At 48.9% G+C, this 20,393-nt stretch overlaps 5 protein-coding genes across 5 annotated transcripts; 1 reads left to right on the top strand and 4 right to left on the bottom strand.

Annotated features, from left to right (window-relative positions):
• Nucleotides 1-1,391: 1,391 nt before the first annotated feature.
• Nucleotides 1,392-4,939, bottom strand: NCU16930 (hypothetical protein; the record flags this gene model as incomplete). The annotated part of the gene is made up of 8 exons (XM_011396508.1): nucleotides 1,392-1,490; nucleotides 1,646-2,086; nucleotides 2,489-2,753; nucleotides 3,071-3,470; nucleotides 3,533-3,754; nucleotides 4,362-4,417; nucleotides 4,647-4,685; nucleotides 4,908-4,939. The coding sequence occupies 8 exons, from the start codon at nucleotides 4,937-4,939 to the stop codon at nucleotides 1,392-1,394; spliced, it is 1,554 nt and encodes a 517-aa protein (XP_011394810.1).
• A 3,318-nt stretch (nucleotides 4,940-8,257) lies between these two features.
• NCU16929 (hypothetical protein) lies at nucleotides 8,258-10,007 on the bottom strand. The gene is made up of 5 exons (XM_011396507.1): nucleotides 9,921-10,007; nucleotides 9,514-9,680; nucleotides 9,151-9,223; nucleotides 8,766-8,814; nucleotides 8,258-8,453 (listed from the first exon to the last, which is right to left on the bottom strand). Exons 1-5 carry the CDS (start codon nucleotides 9,931-9,933, stop codon nucleotides 8,267-8,269), a joined length of 489 nt encoding a protein of 162 aa, XP_011394809.1. The 5' UTR covers nucleotides 9,934-10,007; the 3' UTR covers nucleotides 8,258-8,266.
• A 1,413-nt stretch (nucleotides 10,008-11,420) lies between these two features.
• Nucleotides 11,421-12,163, top strand: NCU16928 (hypothetical protein; the record flags this gene model as incomplete). Its single annotated transcript, XM_011396506.1, has 2 exons — nucleotides 11,421-11,524; nucleotides 11,845-12,163. 2 exons carry the CDS (start codon nucleotides 11,421-11,423, stop codon nucleotides 12,161-12,163), a joined length of 423 nt encoding a protein of 140 aa, XP_011394808.1.
• Nucleotides 12,164-14,337: 2,174 nt separating this feature from the next.
• On the bottom strand, nucleotides 14,338-15,105 carry NCU08912 (hypothetical protein; the record flags this gene model as incomplete). The annotated part of the gene is made up of 2 exons (XM_953588.1): nucleotides 14,338-14,453; nucleotides 14,700-15,105. The coding sequence occupies 2 exons, from the start codon at nucleotides 15,103-15,105 to the stop codon at nucleotides 14,338-14,340; spliced, it is 522 nt and encodes a 173-aa protein (XP_958681.1).
• Nucleotides 15,106-19,336: 4,231 nt separating this feature from the next.
• Nucleotides 19,337-19,850, bottom strand: NCU16927 (hypothetical protein; the record flags this gene model as incomplete). The annotated part of the gene is made up of 2 exons (XM_011396505.1): nucleotides 19,337-19,471; nucleotides 19,749-19,850. The coding sequence occupies 2 exons, from the start codon at nucleotides 19,848-19,850 to the stop codon at nucleotides 19,337-19,339; spliced, it is 237 nt and encodes a 78-aa protein (XP_011394807.1).
• Nucleotides 19,851-20,393: the final 543 nt, after the last annotated feature.

Here is a 20,393-nt window from a genome sequence, read left to right as displayed (position 1 = left end):
CTCAGTCTGCACATGTGTTGGCTTTCCTTCACCACACTCCTCTCCAGTGTTTTCAGGTTGCCTTGGGTTCCGTTTTTCCTATTCCCTTACTACTACATCGTCATGCCCGTTTGTTGAAGAAGGAGAATTGCTGAATCGAAGATCGGCCGATCCAGTTGTAATGGCCAACTGACTGCATCGCTGTCTTGGTCGGGCTGTCGAGTCTATCGGTGGTGGTTGCTGTTGGTCTTTGGGTAGTCGTCTCCTGTTGCGTTGCAAGCAAGTGTTAGCATCTGCTCTTCCAAACCAATTGAACGCTTCGGTCATCCTCAGTATTTCAAGCACTTGCTTCGTATCAGATTCTTTTCAGTATGGTGTTCATGAACCCCCTCCTTGCCTTGTGAGCAAGTGGTTGTTTTCACAGTTAAGGTATCAATGGTATCATCATTGAAGCAAGTGCTGTTTGTTTCCCCCCTGAATCTTCAACAGCCAGGCGAGAAATGACAAAATGGGGGAAAGTGAGCGGGGAAATGTAAGAACTGCTATTCCAGTCGACGAAGGAAACTTGATCGCCAAAGGTAGATATTCTACAGATCTTCGCATCGCTGGAGAGACACGACACGTTGTTCTTCGGCATGTGGGATTTCCGTGTGATCTAGGGTAATACAGCCCTCCCGGCCGTGGACTCGAGACCGGAAAGACTGGGCTTGCCGGACAATTATGTGTAAGAGGTGCATGCCCCGGGATTCTCGCCAGCCAGGGCGAGATATCAAGTGCATGAATGGGGAAGATAATGGGGAGATGTAAGAACTGCTATTCCACACGGACGAAGGAGACTTGATCGCCGATGGTATATTCCACAGATCTCTGCATGGGTGTTGTCGTCGGGATGCATTGATCTTCGGCAATTCGGGGTTATTTGCGATCTAGGGATGCCTACAGTCCTCCCGGTCGTGGACTCGAGACCGAAAAGACTGGGCTTGCCGGACGGTTGTGCATAAGGGCTGTGTGTGTATGGTGCTTGGGTATGGCTGATAGGGAAGGTAGGTATGTGTGACTGCTGGACAGAGGAAAAACTTACTTACTACTAACTGGTAGACTCCAGTCCGATATCAGATCCAGCTTCCATATTCGTTCGACTTAGCTCCGGGTTTCTCTAGTGTTCAAGCGGCATCTGGCTTGACTAGAAAACACTGGCCTCCAGCTTGGCGCCCATCTTCCCGTCTCCAACTCGCGGGCCTTGACACCCACCACGACAATGGAAGGGAGCGTTGCTTGTTGCTGGTACATGTTCGCCACAAGCCTCTTCTTCTCCCTCCCGATGACATTCTCGGTCTGCAGCTTGGAAGACGGCTGCTATCACCTCTTCTTCTTCTTCTTCCCCACACCACTAGCGCTACGTCTTCGCAGAATCAGAGTTCGGGGATCAGCTTCTTCTTGCGCTCGGTGTCGTCGGAGTCCCGCAATCTACGACGTATAGGACGCCCAGCTCGTTGAGTGTTTAGTGTCTTCTTGGTGTGGGTGTAGGTGTGTATGGGCCCAGAAGAAAGAAACACCAATATTGAATGGCTCCCAGAAAGTACCGGCTTGGCAGGTTCACGTCACTTGGACTGACGCGTGGTCGTCCGAACTTTGAGGTCCGCCTCCCCGCCTCACTTTTACCTACGGGCGCTGGCATTTCTTCTGGACTGGACCGTGGAGGGCGATCCGAAGAGTCAAAGAGCTGCCTTGCACGGCCAACGACATTGTGGCCTCGCCGGTTCAGCGAGATTGAAGAGCTGGATGGGTAAGACTGAAGATCTGGTGTCAGAATGGAAGGCGATGGCGATGGCGATGGCGATGACAATGGACCACCGCGTTGCGTTGTTGGATCGACTCTCTTCTTGCGCTTGGTGCCATGGACGAAATCCTTGGTATGCCGCAGTGCGCGGCGCTTGGCACCACCGCCGCAGTCCGCACCTAACTTAAACCAGGCACCTTGAACTATCTCTTGCCTTTCGGTGTCAATTCTCTCGGGGAGTCTGAATATGGTGGTTCGGGTATTCGCCTCAGTCTTTCCTGTGGGAGGCTCAACAAGAGCGAGCCACCCAATACCGACTCGACTGGTCTATTGTGATGGTGCAATTGGCGCTCAATGTTTTTGTTGTTGGTGCTATGGATGCTGATATCTCTTTTCTTGTTCGTTCGACAACTTGGCCTCCAGCTTGGCCCGCATCTTCTTCAGTCTTTTGGATTTCCACTTACCAAGGACATCTCCGGAAGGTCCCATTTTTCAGAAGCCAGTTAACTTTGCTTTTACCGGCCTCCCTTTCTACCCCGGCAATGGAAGGGGGTTCTTTACTTGTTGCTGGTACATGTTCATGCCGGGGTAGAAAGGCGGCGCCTATTCCGTGCCGTACATATTCCATAGGTTCAAGTCGAGCAGAGACATAGCGAGGCGATGCTCATCCCATGAATGTCTTGACATCAAGTTCGTGTCGGTTTCCCTTGGAGTCAATGACTGGCAAACCCAATTGTTGAGCTTGACATCGCCGACCTCGATGCCGCCATGTTTCGAGTCGTGGAGCATCTGGTGGTAGAGATGGGAGTTGTTGAGATGGCCACCTTTTCGTGGGCAACGATTTGAATATTGAAAATGTTGTCCGAACTTCTTGCAAATGGAGGGAGGAATGCAACCGACGTTCAGGCCGGTACCGCCGAGGACTGAACGCCAGGCCGCGCCCGGCTCCTGAGTAGGTGCCAGGCTGGCTGTGGCCTCTCTCTCCCCAAGAAAACTGTATGTACCTGTCGTTTCATCTTGTCTCCCTGCCAGGTGTGTTTCCTTGATTATCTCTGTTTTTCTTGCTCTTGGATTTGCAAAAGTTAGATTGAGTCGATTCTGAATGTGCTGGTAGGAAGAGACACAAAGTGACCGAGGCCTCCTTTATTTTTTTTTATTTTTTTAGTTGTTTTTTTCGGTGTTTTTGTGTTGATTCTTGTTTTGTCAATTTTTTTGTTTCTTTGTTTTTCTCGTTTTTTTTTTGTGTTTTCTTTTGTTTTCTCGTTTGTGGCCTTCTTCTTGTCGGTCTTCCTCTCGTCCTCAGAGTCGGACGAAGAATCGCTGGAAGAGCTGTCGCTCGAGGAACTGTCAGACTTGGTAGCCTTCTTGGCTTCCTTCTTGACTTCCTTCTTCTCAGCCTCAGACTCAGAAGAGTCAGAGTCGGAAGAAGAGCTCGGATCCGAATCGGAAGAGGAATCAGAAGAAGAGTCGAAAGAGGAGTCAGATTCGGAAGAAGAGCTCGGACCCGAATCGGAAGAGGAATCAGAAGAAGAGTCGGAGGAAGAAGAGTCAGAAGACTCCTCTTTCTTGGCGGCAGCGGCCTTAGAGAAGGAAAGTACTTCAAGCCATGGAAGTTTAAAAGTGCCAGCGCAAAAGTGAGGCGGGCTTGAAGGTTCGGACGACGGATCCAGATGAAGATTTTGGGAAGTCTCAACACCTGTCAAACCAAGGTCTTTGTGATTGACAGCTGGTTAGTACAAGCTCAGACGGGAACCAAAGGGTGCGATGATTGACCTTGCCATTGGTAGATTTTGACGCAGACAGTGCGGTAGATGGTTTTGCAGCTTCTGCCTTGACTAACGGTTTCACTGCGGGTTTGGTCTTCGTAGGCTCTGGCGTTGGGGTTGGCTTTGCTGCTGGGCGAGGCCTGCCCTGCCAGGAAGCAGATGAGAAGCACGGGGTTTTGCTGCTGTGCCGAGTCTTTGGGCGGTGATATCCGATGCCGCGGAGGGCACACTGGGGTTTCGCTGGTTTACAGAGATGCGGGCGAGGCTGCAGCGGACTCGGCATGAGAGAGTTCGAGTGGAGATGAAGGACAGCTCTGGTCGGTGGGCGGCCCAGCCCGGCCCAGCCTGCGGTCGCTGCCCGCTTAACTCTACCCCAGTTGATGGGGAGAGAAGCTTTCAGGGCCTTAAGCTCGCAAGCTGGGCGACCGCACCACAGGTTGAAGTGTGATGCGGTGATGGTGAGGTTTGTAGGTGGACTCGAAACCGGCCCTCAGGCGCCCACTAGCCCGAAGGAGGGAGGAGGGATGTCGTCTTCGGGCGCAGCTCGGAGGGAAGTCGAGACCGGTCGGGCAAGAGTCGATGAGCACAACAATGTACGAGGCGGCGGCGCGCACGGAAAGCTAGAGATTGGCTGGCAGATGGTTAGCACTGGGATCATAGCCGGAGAGTGGCGGTGACAAGCGCGGTGAGTGCTCCAAAGTCAGATTTAAGCAATTTTGTGTCGTCATCGAGCTGATATCACAAAGTGAAGGCTCTTTGACATGTTTGTCTAAGATTTGTGTTCATCATGGAAAGGGAGCTGACAGGGCGAAAGAGGAAGAAGAAAAACCGCTTACCTTGCAGTTGAGATGGAAGTCTCTGAGCCTCCATGGAATGGTTCAAGGCAGTGCTGCTGTCAAGTGTGGTGGTTAGCAACATGCTCTCCAGAAGAAGTGCCTGGTTATGTACGCGCGGTGAGTTTCCCCATCCACATCAGATCTCTGTGTCTTCATTGAGCCCGTCACAAAGTGACTTTCTCTTTGCAAGTGTAGAAGCTTTGACTTGGATCATCATGGCAGGAGGGAGCAGAGCTAACGAGAAGAAAAGCAGCAGATAGGTACACGAACGAACGAACAACTTACCTCGCAAACGGGATCAAAGAAGGCTTCTCGAGGTGCTGCCTGACAAAATGGATTAGCAACAATGATCCCAGGTTGAAGCTCTGCGTTTCTAGTAGGCAAACGAGATGAATGCTCCAAAATCAGAGAAAAGCTCGTAGGTTCTTTGTTTCATCATTGAACCGACACCAGAAGGAACAGGTTCTTGGAAGTAAAGGGAAGACTTTTGTCATCATGGAAAGGAGCAGGTCTAACGAAGGGAATTGGCAGATGCGAACGACGTACCTACACCTTTTGACGAGAGGCTTTTTGCCCATGTCTTGAAAAGAGGGGAAGGGCATGAAAGACTTGAAGGCGGGATTGCTTCTCGCTGTGTGGTGACTCTACTTCGTTCCGAAGTTTGCTGCGAGCGCGGCAGTTAGCTGAAACTCTCAAAGACAAGTGTTCGAATAAGAGAGTGGCGCGTGGTGCTTCCAGTCAGGTGGAATGAGTACGGAGTCTTTCTTGTCCTCATGGCTAAATATGTTTTGTTTTGTTTTCGGGCTTCACTTGAAGATGTTTTCATCATAGAATTCGTTTGGTGTGGTCTTTGCGCAGGGTCGGACAGGCGGCTTACCTCCTTTTTCTTTCTTTTCGATCGTTCTGCCATGCCTTGCGTTCTCTTCGTCGCTTGTTGGTTTCATCGTTCGGTCGGTCAAGATCGAGTGTCGGGTATGGTGTAGCGGAAACATCGTTGACTTCCACTTTGAACTTTGGATCGAACGAATGACTAGGTAGGTGCGAAAGAACCTGCAACCAGAAGTATGTTGCTGGCTGTTAGTAACTGTACACCGAAAACGCAGAAGTCTTTCCCTGTCCCACCAGCGTCAAAGATGGAACCCAAGTTGTTGGTCGCTGCCTCAGACATTTGCCAAATTGTCTTCATCGAGCGATGTTGAAGCTTCTCGAGTATAAGAACGCTGGTTTTTTTGTCATCACAGGCAAGCTCCTGGGTACCTCTAGGTTGGTATTTGACGCTGGTGATCTCGGGATCACTGGGAGGAGTCGCCTACCGCTGAGACTTTGTTTGCGGGCTTGAGGAGTTCGAACGATGGAACACCTGTGCAGCAGAATAACGGCAAAGGAGCCAAGTGGTTAGCAGAGGGCAATGAACAGAAAGCAAAAGTGAGATCCAAGTGGAGGTCGCTGGCTTTGGTATCAGATCATCAGGTTGGGTATCTGCATTAGGGAATCACCCCCTCAGTCGAGGAACCCCTAGGTCTGTATGGAAGTTTCATCATGTATATGCCAGGCTGTGGTGAAGGTGCTTGTGGCTAGTGTCGAGCATGGATGCAGATTTGACTGACCGAGATGTTGTTGTGGACTTGGCGCTGTGCCCTCGTTGACGGAAAGCGTTGGGGAGCAGCGAAGGAGTCCCTCGCGATAGAGGCGACAAGTGTCGAATCACCTTGCGCTCTTCGGAGTCGCGGACAAAAGCCGTACAACCTGCTGAGACTCAAGTGCCCACCGGTTAGCTTCGTGTCAAAGACAGCTAGGTAAGATTGAAGTGATTGCAAAGGCAGACAAAGTTGCTTGGTTTCTCAGATTGGCATGAGACTTTTTTTTCTCTGTCATTGAACAGTCGAAAAGTGTTGGATTCTCAGAACATGAACATGGGAAAAGTTTGGTTTCATCATATTCACCCAAGTTTGGGTAAGGGTAGAAGAAGGAAGTGAAAGAAGCTTGACTTACTAAGGTTGCTTGGCCGAAGTCGGATCTATGGGGAGAGAAAATGGCGGCGAGTCCCTGCAAAGTCTTTGTTGTTAGTCAAAGTCTGACAACTGATGGGACAGCGATCGCAGGAGCAGACAAAGTTGCTTGGTGTCAGATTGGCATGAGACTTTTTTCTCTGTCATTGAACAGTCGAAGTGTTGGATTCTCAGAACATGAACATGGGTTTTAAAGTGTTTTGCTTCATCATATTCAAGCTTGGGGTGAAAGTGAAAGAGAGGGGTAGGTAGGTAGTGACTTACCAAAGTCCGGGCAGCTTTTGTCGGTCCGAGGAAGAAGAGGGGCAAGTGCCTGAATAAAGAATTTGAAGCAAGGCAGTCAGTTTTCTGTCAGAATCAAAGACTCAAATGCAAGTGCGGATATTGTTGCTTTGCCTCAGAACTGGTTTTTTGCGTCATGAAGGAGTCGAAGTGTCGAATTGTTGCACTCTCAGAAACAAATGTACAAGAAATAATTGGGTGATCATCAGATGGCGAGCGATGGGGTCGAAGTGAAGATCAAGTGACAGACTTACACCGTGGTTGAGTTGCGGCCGTTGCGGCCAAGTGGAAGCGAGAGAACTGCAGTATGTGCTGAACCGTCAGTAAACTGTCCAAGACAGAGAAGAGCTTCAAAAGTGCTGAAATAACGTCTTGGTGAATTCAGATTGCGGTTTTGGTTTCATCGAGCCGTGACAGTCATCGACTGTGGAAACTTTGCGCTCTCAAATCAAGAAAAAGGATAATTGCTTGGTCATCATATGCACACGGGGAGAGGGAGAAGCATGAGGAGTATGACTTACTCGAGTCTCTGAGCATGAAGTGAAACCAAAAACCTGCGATGACATTGATGTCAGCAAAGAGCCAATGAAGAGAAATGCCAATAAGTGTTGAAAGAAGCCTGGTGAAATCAGTGCGTTTGGTATTGGTTGGTCTCATGGAGCCGTGACAGTTTTTGACTGTGGAGGCTTTGCACTCTCGAAACGAATAAGGCAGATTGTTTGATCATCATGGTTTCCAGGCAGGAAGTGGGAGAAGCAAAGAAGTGTTTGACTTGCTTACCTCTAAGTTTCTGACCATGAACTGCAGCAAGACCTTGGGGGGAGAGATCCAGTCGAAAACCTGCGAAAAGCACGATGTCAGCAAAGAACCAATGACAGAAAAATGCCGACAAGTGTTGCATGAATTCTGGCGGCCTCAGTACGTGTTTTACTCTCATTGAGCCGTGACAGTCCTCGACTGTGGAAGCTTTGCACCCTCGAAGAAAGAACAGAAAGAAGTTTGAATGGTCATCATTGGCCAGGCTGGAAGAAGCAAAAGGGGGGTCTGTTGACTTACTGAAATCTCTCGCCATGCGAGCTATGGAGAGAAAAGACCGAAAACCTGCGACAAACACTGACAGTAAAAGTTCTCCACAAACGCAAGCTGCCTTTGAAAGAAGAGAAAAGACATTGCTTCGAATCAGAAAATCTCCAAAACTTTCAGTCGGGATCTCAAGCATCCGCTTGTCCCCCTCAATCCAGTGGCAATCATCATGGAAGCAAAAAAGAAAAAAAAAAACATGGAATGGAAGTCGACTCACCGCTGGTTGTCTCCATGACAGAGACACAAGCTCATGATGACTTGAGGTTTCAGATCCCACCCGGGCCATCCCTTGACGCTTATGGGGTACTCCCTGGCGCCTACAGAATCTTCTCAGATGCCGCCCGTCAGAGGCAGAGCCTTTGCTGGAACGGGGCTGAGGTGGTTCGTGTTCTGTTATCGTCGACTCCCCGGCAGACCGTAGGGAGCCACGCGATAACAACACTTCTTGAACTGGGACAAGGTTTCCTTTGCAGGTCACCGCGGGAAGGTGCCCAGGTCAATGGCCCGGACAGCCCTCCCGCAGCTATCCATCTATCTACACCAAAGGTACTCGAAACAGGACGACGACACAAATTGAAGACTGAGACTGACTTTGCGAGGAGCTGCGGAACTCTCTCGCGAGCGTACTGTTTGGCCGACCAGGGGTGACTGCGAAGTTGGTGATCTCTGACCAGACTGACGATCTGAGTCTGGAAAACCTGCCCTTGGCAATGGAAATCTGTGAGCGCGATGTTGAACACGGAAAGTTAGCAATGTTCAAGCGAGATACTCAAGGAGTCAAAGACTGGTGTCAATGAAGGCGCCTCATCAGAGTTAGAGAGAAAAGATCGGACCCCACACTATCTGCAGTAGAGTGATTTGGTCCATCAGCGAGGGAATGCTGAGCGCAGATGCCTCGAGAGCACCACCGCCAGTTTACAGCACCCTGTTGATTTCAGACGTGCCACACATACAAAAATTGTATGCTGGCCACTCGTTCTCATCATGGCGCGGGAAGCAAGGGAAACAAGGACAAGGAAGAAATGCTTACCTACGCTGAAGTTGTCCGCAGTGGAAGTTTGTGGCCGTCATGGTACCTGCTACAGAGAAGGTTAGCAATGCTCAACTCAAGTGAGATGGTCAAAGACCAAAGGTGTCAAAGACAGGAAGTGTTAATGACCAGAGCCTCAGAGATTTTAAGTGTGATGATCCCACCCCGCGCTATTTACAGCACAAGAGTGATTTTGTCCATCAACGATGGAATGCTGAGCGCAGATGCCGAATCTCCTTTTCCAAAGCACCACCGCCAATTTACAGCACCCTGTTCATTTCAGAAATGTGCATGATGCCACAGGGACGAAAAAGATCGTATGATGGCCACTCTTTCTCATCATTGGCAATGAAGGATAAATCAGGTGAGAGAGAAAAACACTTACAAAGTGGAAGTTGCTGGCTGACCAGACTGTCGAAATGAGCTTGAACCGTCTTTGATGGTGGTGGCCGGCGCACCTGTGAGCAACATGATGGAAACGTTAGCAATGACCAAATCAGATGCTCAAAAGCCAAAGACAGGTGTCAATGAAAGGTGTCTCAGAGTTGAAGTGAAAGAATGGGACGCCCACGCTATCTACGGTAAGGTAGAGTGGTTTCGTCCATCAGCGTGGAAATGTTGGCTTATGCACAACCTCCGGCTAATTTCAGATACCTAGAGGTAGGTATGACACAGGGACGAAAGATCGTTTGTGACCACTCGTTCTCATCATGACAAAAGGAAGGACAGGTGAGCGAGAGACACTTACTTGGTGCAAAGAGTTGTCGAGAGATGACTGGTTGATGTATGGACGACTGAGTTGCTGACTTGCTTGAAGACTGTGCAGCGGTCGCAGGCGCCGGCGACTGATGTCTTTGTCGCGGTGTCGTTGAACTGTGCAAACTGAAAATTCGCATTGATCGAAGCGAAGACAACCTGACCGCCACAAAAATAATGTTAGCCCAATCCAACAAACAAGGTGAACAACGTCTCGAGTGATGGATGTCGACTGTGTGAAGCAACGAGGAGGCAGTCTCGAAGGGCAATCTCCAACAGTCCTCCCGAACCAAGGTCACCACTCCCTGGAACAGGCACAGACACACAGACAACCCCCAAGCTTTGGCATGCAAGGAGGAGTCTGGCTGGGCTAAGTGAGTAGGTGGCGGGTCTACTCACATTTGAAGTTCATGTTGTTGTTGAAGGCAAGACAACAGTCGACGAAGAGAGGAAAACCGCGGGGAGGTGCCCAGGACAAAGTCCCGAACAGCCCCCCCGCAGCCCCCAGTCGCACGAAAGCTGCCCAAACCAATGTGTCGAGTCGAAGAAGACATTGAAAACCTGCAATGAAGACTGAAAAAGTTAGCCAAGGCCCATCCTCCTTGGTCACCCCAGACTCGGTCCCGGAGGGTCTTGTTGTTATGGACATTGTCATTGTCTTCTAGCACAGCCACCTGTTCCTGGCATGCACACCACGTGGTCCTGATACTTTTTCCCACATCCCAAGGCTTGGCTAAGTAGGTGCACCTACCTGATGAAAGAATGTGTGAGAGATGCTGACTGTTGAAGACCGAAGACCGAAGACCGATGATGATGGTGATCATGAAAACCTGAGATGATGACCGCAAGGAAATAAAAGTTAGCCAAACCGAACACACGAATCAAAGTCTGAAGACAAAGAGTGAACAGAACCCGTGACATCAGTGTTGGCATCTCCACCTCGCGCCCATGAGGCATCGCGTTTGAGGCGTGACAAGAGAGGAATCAACATTAAGGAGCCGATGGGTATTCTTCATCGTCACATGGGGGGTTCTGCCGCGCACAAGGAATAAAGCTAAGTAGGAGTAGGACCTACCAGGTGAAGAAAAGAAAAGTCGAAGACCGATGATGAAGACCTGAGATGTCGATGACCGCAAAGGAAGTTAGCTAAACCGAACACGAAACAAACCAAGTCCGAAAACGAAGAGTGAACAAAACCCGTGGTGTCAGTACCATCCCCACTCTCGCCCATGGGGCATCGCGTTTGAGAGCGTGACTGCTCGGTTTCCGCAAATAGCATTGGGCTACTGCGGGGCGACCTCACAGCCAACATGAAGGAGCCGATGGATTATCATCATCACCACATGAGGGTTCTGCCGTGCAAGAATGAAGCTAAGTAGGGGTTGGACCTACCTGAATGTGTGTGTTCGTGTGTGTGTCGCAAGCTGAAGACTGAATGAGTGGTGATGGTGATGATGATGATGATGATGATTGATCCTGAGAAAAAAGAACACGTCAGTAAACTGCTTGACAACGCAAGGATGCCCGGTTAGGTGAGGTGTGTTTTTCCCAAATCAGATATTGGCATTATCATCAAGACCGCAGCGGAATACTGGCGGCTCAGATAGGTTGGTTTTCATCATGGGAAGAGTCTGCTCGTGCTAGTATCTGTTCTTACCTGAAGATGTGGTGATGATGATGATGATGATTGATCCTGAGAAAAAGAACACGTCAGTAAACTGCTTGACAACACAAGGATGCCCGGTTAGGTGAGGTGTGTTTTTCCCAAATCAGATAATGGCAGTATCATCAAGACCGCAACGGAATGCTGACGGCTCAGATCGTTTGGTTTTCATCATGGGAGAGTCTGCTCGTGCTAGTATCTGTTCTTACCTGAAGATGTGAAGCTCAAAGTGAGCGATGATGGATGATGAACAAGAAGAAGAAGAAGAAGAAGAAGAAGAAGAGGAGGAGGAGGAGGAGGAGGAGGAGGAGGAGGAGGAGGAGGAGGAGGAGGAAGATGAGTGTGACAAGAGATGAGGAAAGAGGGAAGGTTTGAGAAGAAGGGAAAGGTGAAGGAGGAGGGGTTTAAATAGAGGAGAGGGAGGGAGAGAGGAAGAGGATGGAGGGGTCGACAGCTGACAAAATCAGTCCTCCTGAATAGAAATTCCCGGTGGGGAAAGCCAAAAGGAAAGTACTCGAAGGGAGCAAACAGTCGTACGAGACGGGGACTCAGAAGACGGGACGAAAAAGTAGGGCGAAGAGCGCAGCATTTGTTGGCCAGGCGGACTGATTCTGACGTTGTGTGTGCAATCACAAACTGTACGAGGCTGCTTATTGGCAGGACAACGGTGGCAGACTGTCCGAAAGGGCCCACCCTAAACCAAAAGCAGCTCTGCCAGCCGTCCCAAAAGGGAATCAGTCGCAAGGCAGGGCGGTCTGGACGGCCTGGGCCAAGCCAAAACGCAGCAAAGAAGACCAGACGACGACTGGAAGATAGACAGGGCCCCACAACTGGTTTACTCACTGTGGTCACGAAGGCACGGTGGGAATATCTCTACGGCAACGGAGCACTCTGGTTCGTCGAGGATGGGAAAGGCGAGCTCGACAGTCTTCTGCGGGGTTCTCTTCACATCTTGAATTGCTTGGGAGGGGATGAATAACTTGCTCGTCCCGTTGTTCAACAAGTCCAGGAGTTGTGAATTGTACGAGCAGGAGCAAGTATCTGTGGAGATACAAACTCGAGAAAGCAGCCCTCTGGTAGGTTGAGAAGGTCGAAGACAAGGATTTGATCCCTCTCCGGTACTTGTCAAGTCTATGATAACAATGGGACGAGCAAAAGGGACAGTCACTCGTCCCATCACCTGCAGATATCTTGAGCAAGAAAGACGGGATCTCAAAACAATATCGAGTCACACGGGAGCAATACATTTGTCATAGATACCAAGAGAATCGCGGTGAACAGACTTGAGCCTCGAGGGAACAATCTCATTGGCCTTGTGGAGGGATGACGTGACGATATGGGACGGGAAGCAACAGGAACTTTGGTCTGTTGAGGCGGCTGGCGAAACAGTTCAGACCAGCTGTTGTGGGTCAGTGGTTTTGTTTTGTGGCCTGGACTGTTTGCTTTGCCCTGGGAACGGTGACGCGACAGGTTGCCGGCTGGAAGGTACGTAAACAGGTACCGGCATCGAGCTTTGACTTCTTTCTTTCACCGCTTGGGAGAACACTGGGCAAGCAATGGGCAGATGGGAAGTGAGCCCTGGTTGAGCTCTTCTTGGGAATCTCAGTTTTGTGTTGTTATATGTGTTGAAGCGGAAGCTATTTGCAAGTGACGATGCTGTTGGATACATCGAAAGCTGATTCTGTGAGGTTCACTTTGAAGCGGACATTAATGTGGGCAGAATCACGGGTAAATGTGAGCTGTGAGGCCTGGTTGAGCTCCTTCTCGGAATCCAGGTATCGTGTTTTCATCAGCCTCGAACCAGAAATCATCTGCAAGTGACCATCTAGAACTACTTCTGTGTTGTGCACATTGAAAGCACAATAGATTCTGCGCGCACGATACCATGATTTGAAACGGCCCGTTGGAGAAGAGTGCTGAAAGACCGATCATTTTATTTCAGTGCGATCCAAGCTTGTAGGACTGTCATCAGCTATAGCTGTAAATCGGACATGCCTTGCTACAAAGTTCCACGCCTGTCGTTTCCACTGGACTTATCACGTCGCTTTCACAGTAATTTGGCCGTTTGGCTTGTTTCTGGTGATTCCGTGAGCTTGATTCATCTTCCCAGTCTTCACGCTGGAAACGTGCGCCGGAGCGCTAATTCGAATGATTACCTATCTACCTGACTGAAAAAGACTTTCTATAATTTAAGGGCGTTGCCAGCTTTACTGGTTTTCAAACACGAATCTGCGCCCGGGAACGTGACTAGTTGATCCACTGTTAATCGTGATTTTACGATGGTCAACAGCTTCACTGTCATTCTGTGATTCTCCGCGTCGAAGAGGCTACTGAGGGATTGCTCCAGTGATTTCGGTTGAAATGATGTTTTAATCGATGGTATCAGCTTGATATACGTTTGCACAGAGAACCCAGTCCGTCACCAAGTCTTTGTCTGATGTTCCCATGTTGAGTTGCCGTTCCAGAGAGCGAGGGTGGACAGCCCGATGGAAATCACGTTTCAATGCACATTGTTACCATGACCAGCATGAGAAAGCACTTGGTATAAAATCTGAAAGGGTGTAAATTGATGAGCGTGGACTTGGATTGTATGTCCAGCGAGTGTCTCATGCGACCTTTCTTCGCCAATGTTCAGTGCAATCCGTCACGTCAATCATGGGAATTCGATGAATACCTAGGGCGCGTTCGTTGCCGCTGTAGTACAGTAACGGAGGCATTTTTTTGGTGGCAGAAAAGCTTTGGGTTAGGGTTAGAAGAGATTCCCTTACGGCACTACTGCGGGAACGAACACGGCCCTAGGTACAAGCTTGTATTTTGAATGTCCGTATCTCATTGTGTAATTCACCAAGAATCTATGTCACTGCCATGTACTGCGGATTTCCGTTCAACTATTTTCTCATGTCTCCGCTGTCTTTTGTTCCTGAAATCCATCGCAAACGCCACAGCAGAACTCCAACACAATCTGGACAGCCGTTCGTTGTACATCATGATGTTTTGTCCCGTTTCCTTACATATTCCCACTTTTCCCCTTTACCCGCCACCTGATCAAAGAAATCGCAATTTTCCTGGTCATTTTGATACCAAATTCGCTGTTTCCCGATCTTTCGCAGCGACCGAAATGCTTTGTTTACAACGAAAAGGGGCTGCGGCCGTTCAGATGTCGTTGAAAGTGGGTCCTGTGACAGCTCGTGATTGGTGGGCTGGGTAATCTGCGGCGCTAGGCGGGGGCGACATAGCGAGGTTGGCAACGCGGTGCGACGATAATGAACCTAGAAGCAGAAGCAAACAGTTAACGACCTGTGTAAAGAAGACAAAAAGAGAAGGGGAAGATGAAAGAGATGATGTGGAGAATCTTCTGCGGCTGTCGAGTGTTAGCAGTCAGTGTAGAACACCATCGAGACCAAACAGGATGGAAGGGACAGCGGGACAGCGGACAACGCCGGCAAGTACAGCAAAGAGGTGCACAGCCTGGAAGGTGCCAACTATGTTGGATTGAGCGAACCACAAGACCATACATGTTCTTGCCCATTCACACAAGATGCATTTTCCCCTCCATATCCTGCGCCCTCGATGTTTCTGCACCCCTTGCTCGAAGTGCCACCGGCAGCTCAACGCTTTTGGCTCTAGCCATCGCTGCTTGTTACGCCTCTGGTTAGCCTCGAGTTCAAACACTGGGCTGTAAAAGAAACTGTCGGTGCTTACGACCACATCTCTTTCAGCCAGCCGGGAAGTTGCCGCCTCCCAGTAGTATCGGAGGGGAAGCCGAGAAGGCAGGTGCAGCAGCGAGAAATGGCAACTGGTTGGTCGGAAGCGATGGAGCTCCCGGGCCGGAATCTTCTTGACGAAGGAGATTGAGGCGTCCTCGGATGGCGAATTTGAAACCCCGTTGGCATCAGTGATGGTGACGGTGGTGGTGCACATTTCGGTAGCGCTCCTGTTGTTTGGGTGCTGTCTGTCTCTCAACTCTCTTGCGTCATGTTGTAATCATGCACAATGACAATGTCGCCAGCCTTGTAGTTTTTGAGAATCTTGTGTGCTAACTGGGGGTAACACGAGTGTCAGTGTATGTCCTGGGTGATGTGCCTCTCCATCGAGACGGCTGAGGATGACGAAAGAGGCGAGACAATGGCGTGCGACAACGATGGGCGTTTGAAGAACAGAATCGGACTCGCATGAAGATGAGTACATGGGGTCTGGCCAGCGTGTTTTCAAGCGTTTGCGATTCGTTCTCGTAGAGATCTCGATTGGGGAATGGTGTTTGCGTCTTGTATTCTGTCGAGGGGTCTTACCTTGGCAGAGCCGCTGACCATAAAGGGATTTGACCTTGTCACGCGTCGTCCTTGTTGCCCTCAGTCCCCTTGATGGGAGTCTCGGCGTTGGAGCCGGACTCACCGGAGAGGGGATGCTCCGGCTGTAGAGGAGGCGTTCGTCGCCGTTGTGAGTGGCAATGGCAGTCGAGTTGCCGACGTGGGTAGAGGCAGCCTTGACAAAGGCAAATGACGGCAGTGTCCCAAACCCGGAGCAGGCTGATGACCCGAAGGCCTATGCAGCCGAAGCTTTTTCTGCTGCTGCTGCTGCTGCTGCTGCTGCTGAGAAGCAAAGGTTGTTGATGCTTTTGTCAAGATGTTTCGTTCTGCTGAAGACTGAATTGAAAGTGAGAAGATCGAGGGGCGAAGGTGGGGTGAAATAGGCAAAGTTGGCGGCTCTCCTTCGCGCTGCTTCCAGGCCAGGCTGCACCCGTTCCACTTTTTTCCTTTCCAGCTAAAAGGGAAGTTAAGCTTGCCCAGTACAGCAGTACCTACCTTACACCAAAGAACCCGGCCCCTCTCTGCTGTCAGGTAGGCAGAGGTATGGAAACTTTCAAGGAAAGAGCAAGAAGCCCAAAGTCTCACGAGACCGTAAATCATTCGAGGAATGCACGAACTTGACAAGGTCATGCGGGCTATCTATACACAGAAGACGGAATCTTCCTGGTCTTGCTACTGCTCGCTCTTTCTTCCGGTGCCTCCGTTGAGCTAGCTTGTGTCTTTCCTGTTGATATCGTGCACTGCATGTTTCCGTTACAAGTGGAAGCTCTTCTTGAAAAACTCCCGTAGGCCTTGAACCGCACGCGGAGCGGCACCGTGTCACCGTGGGGCTTTCGCGAGCAGTGTTTTTTCCTGGACTAGAGTTACCGACGGTTGGTACCTAGGTATTATCACGTTTGGTGGCACACGCTTCGACATGCAAGGGACATAGGATCCAGAAAATGGATCGCATCGACATCGAGAAACTTTTTGGAAATACCTAGATAATTTCCGTGTCGAAGAGGGGCGCCTTGAATGTACCATGAAAGTATCGTTTCTTTCAGACGTACCATAGCGGGAAAATCACCAGCGCATCAAGCCTTGTTGGGGGGTTCAACGCTTGCAATCTTCACAAGCCTTGTTGTGAAATCTAGCACTGTTGGCTCCCTAGCACTATTGTTCAAGGAAGGGCTCTTATTGGCTAAACTACTCCGTTCTTTCCTTTTTAACCCCCCCCCCCCCCCCCTTTCACCTTCTCATTTCCCTATATCAAAGGCAACAAAGAACAGCTCTATTAATTATTTGGGCTAGTGGCTCAATGGTTTCTGTCGTTGCTCTCTTTCTTGTGGTTGCTAGTTCAATTCCAATTAGAGACAGCTTTTTTTCCGTCGCGCGAGAAGTCTCGCCGAAGTGAAAGTGTGAATACCTTCATCCGAGCCCCTGCCCACCCCCAAGTAGGCAAAAAAAAAAAAAAAAAAAAAAAAAAAAAAAAAAAAAAAAAAAAAAAAAAAAAAAAAAAAAAAGAAAAAACTCCTTATAGTAGCCATGATAGAAGGCTACTATAGGGGTCTTTAGCTTTTATCATTTTGCACCTAAATCCGACCAATCAGGGGCCTCCCTCAACCAACAGTGCTAGATCTCACAACAAGGCTGGGCCAGTTATCTGCTCTAAGATTTGGAACTAGCCTTGTATCCCCCTCCCAAGCCTTGATAGTCTGCCTATATTTCCGCTGTGGTACCTAGTTATATGCCCTGGAGACTCTGATTTTTTCCGGCTCGTCGATTTTCCCGCTGTCTTTTCTTTCCAGTATCATGTCTGCTCCTCTTTCTTTCCGGGTCAAAAACATCGTAGGAGTCCCGGTTGTTTCAATTTATCTTGTATGGTCAGTTGCTCTGTATCTCTTGCAAAAAGCTTTCACCTGCTTCTTCAGACTTGCAACAAGGTTCTTCGTTCCGTTGTCTCTTACTATCTCCTGTACACCTCCAATCTTTATTGTTTCCATTTCATGGTAATAATGCAACACCATTCACTTGCCTTCCCTTTATCTATATTCACTCGTCGTACAATGTCTCGACCTTCCCCAAGAGCAACGTTCTACCGTAGTGGGAAAATCTATTTCCAGACATGCATTGTAGTTGTTGGACAATAACCACAATCAATATTTAAAAAACAATGCATGTTTCTTATAGGGGGTAAGCGCTGTAATATAATATCCTTGGTTTTGGAGCCGGGTCGGGTCCAAATTTCGAAATTTCTCAAAGTCTCAAAGTCCTACCTCCCCCTCCCCCCCCTCCCCCCCCGGCGATATTTATTAACGGAAAGAACCAGCCATTTCCTTCAGAAAAACCAATTAGCTTAGTACCGTACTGGGAATCTGCGCCCTTCGACATTGGATGTTGGGTCCAGGAATGGATGTAAAGATCACATTGTCTCAGACTAAAACTTCCAATATTGATTTGACATCCAATGTTGAACGCCCTGTAAGTAAAAAAAAAATAGGTAGTCTTCTAGGTACCTTACCTTCTAATTTCTAGAAGGTAAAGAGGTTTCTAGAAGACTTCCTTTAGAAGTAATACCGCGGGTTTTTTTTTTTTTTTTTTTCTTTTTTTTTCAATTTTGAAAAATTAATTACCAATAGGAATCGAACTCAAAACGTTAAGAAAAAAAGACTCTTATATTAACAACTTGGCTACTAAGCCAAATTATTTCTAAGAAACTGCTTCAAACCTTTGCTTTATATAGGGAAAAAGGTAGCCTGGAGGAAGAGAAAGAAAGAAAGGGAAAAAAAAAAAAAAAAAAAAGAAAAGAAAAAAAAAATTTCGAATTTTTTTGACTAAGTTTTTTTTCTATAGCGCTTACCCCCTATATTATAGGGGATTCAACATTGGATGTCAAATCAACATTGGAAGTCGAGGCGGTACCGCCTAAACATTGGATGTCTCAAAACGCATTTTTCCGCTATGGTAGTCAAGCGGTTAATAAAGTAGTTCTTCATTTTCATTTCCATTTTCATTACTCGTAACCTGTGTTCGATTCCTGTTCGTGACCAACTTTTTGTGAAGCTATTCCGGAAGACTTTCTAATCTTTCACCTTAGAGGTAGTACCTCTAAATTGCCTTCCAAAGGCTACTATTAAAGACTACTAAAGTATAGAGGGTTATACCCTATACTTTTAACTTTTAGGGGCTTGAGAGACAATTAATGTTTGACAGACAATCAATGTTTGAAAAACAGTTCTTGTTTTCTTTACACGTATTGTCTGCTAGATAATACTTGTTTAGAGCCCGGGTTTCCCGCTTCGGTAACTTGTATAAACCTACCATTTAAAGTGAGGCCCATTATTCACAGGTTCAGGGGCCTTGGTGTGATAATGTTCTTTCAAGGTTCGGTCCCTCTGTTTCCAAGCTTAAATGAATATCGCATAGCAACCAACCTTTGCAAAGGGATGAAAGGCATCCATTCAGGTTCTGACCTAGAATAGAGACATGTACACCAAACAATCTTTCCATGTCGTTGAATATTGCCCCTAGGCGGAGAAGAAATACACCTCTAGAGGTAGACATGGGACATGGAAGAATGAGTGATGAACATGTCCATTGGAAGTAGAAAGTCCCTCTATACAAGACTGATCCATGTGTGGATCAACTAATTACACACGTACAAACAATCGTTTTGCTCAACTCGTCCTTCCTCTTCTTGTCCACCTCCTCCTCCTCCTCCTCCTCCTCCTCCTCCTTTCCTCCTCTTCCTCTTTCGCCTGTGTGCCCCTGATCTTGGCAGCCTGGCTGAGGTCTTCTGTGCGAGTGATCTTTCTAACTCGGCTCTTTTAACTGGCCTAACGAAGGATGACCTCAGCCAGGCTGCCTCAGCTATCCGGGCTCTTGTTGAGCTCGTAAAGGCGACGGAAGTCATCATACTTGACTGTGCCGAGGTGCTCATTTTCGAACAGGCGAAAGGTGATTTCATCCTCGCCACCGGGGTTACGGTGGCGAAGTGGACGCTCATCAGACACCATGAAAGGCGTCAGTACATCTTGACAGCAGAACGGTGGCCATTGAAGTCGGAATCCACTGAGGACTGCTGTTCGAGAAGGTTTTCGAAACATGTCCAGTCGGAAAGGGTCAGATTTCCCTTGTTCGCTCGGCCGGCAACATTGAACAGAATGCCGTACTGTTCGCGCTTGATTTTGTGGTACTACATTCAAAGAAGGCCGGCGCGGGTCAGCCGACGTGCCGCAGACCAAAAGTCAAGTCAAAATCTCTTGAGGTATGGCTTACATACCGGGCAGGTAAGGTACCTCTAGTCTTCTTGTCAATCTTGAAGAAGTTCTGTCTGAGTGCCACTTCGGTGCCGTAGTGGGAAAATCTGTTTCCAGACATGCGTTGTAGTTGTTGAACAATAACCACCTACGAAACATTGATTGTCTGTCAGACAAAGCTTGTTGCCACTGAGTGTTTCCCGCTTCGGTGGCCTTAGGGTGTGCTTCGGGAGCAGCTGTCAACGAAATAAGTGTTAGCCGCACGTCTGAGCTGACGGTGATAGTAGCGGTAATAATGCCCAACAAACATGCAAATGTGTTCCAAATGGGAGTTCGGGGAAACGACACAAATGACTTACGGGAGCCTCCCTCTCTTTTTTCTCTCACGCCCCAGGCCGAGGCCGGTGTTGATGTGGATGGCACCCTTGCGGGCCCCGGCCTGGAGTCGGATCTTGTGAACGTCGTAGGGTGTCGCAGTGGTAGCGAAGAGGAACCCAACAAGAGACCGCGGGAGTTAGCTAGAGCTCGACCGCCAACTTAGTAGTGGGCTGGCTTTGTTGGGTAAAGTCGGGTTTCGAAGGTTGCTCTTGGCGGTAGTACGAACCAAGATGAGAAGGCTACTGCTGGTTGATACACTTCCCTTCCACTTCCTTCCTCTTTGGAA

This window comes from Neurospora crassa, linkage group V (genome assembly GCF_000182925.2).
Source record: "Neurospora crassa OR74A linkage group V, whole genome shotgun sequence".
Classification (NCBI taxonomy): domain Eukaryota; kingdom Fungi; phylum Ascomycota; class Sordariomycetes; order Sordariales; family Sordariaceae; genus Neurospora; species Neurospora crassa.
Note: the sequence above shows the minus strand (reverse complement) of the source record. Positions and strands in the feature narration are given on the sequence as shown.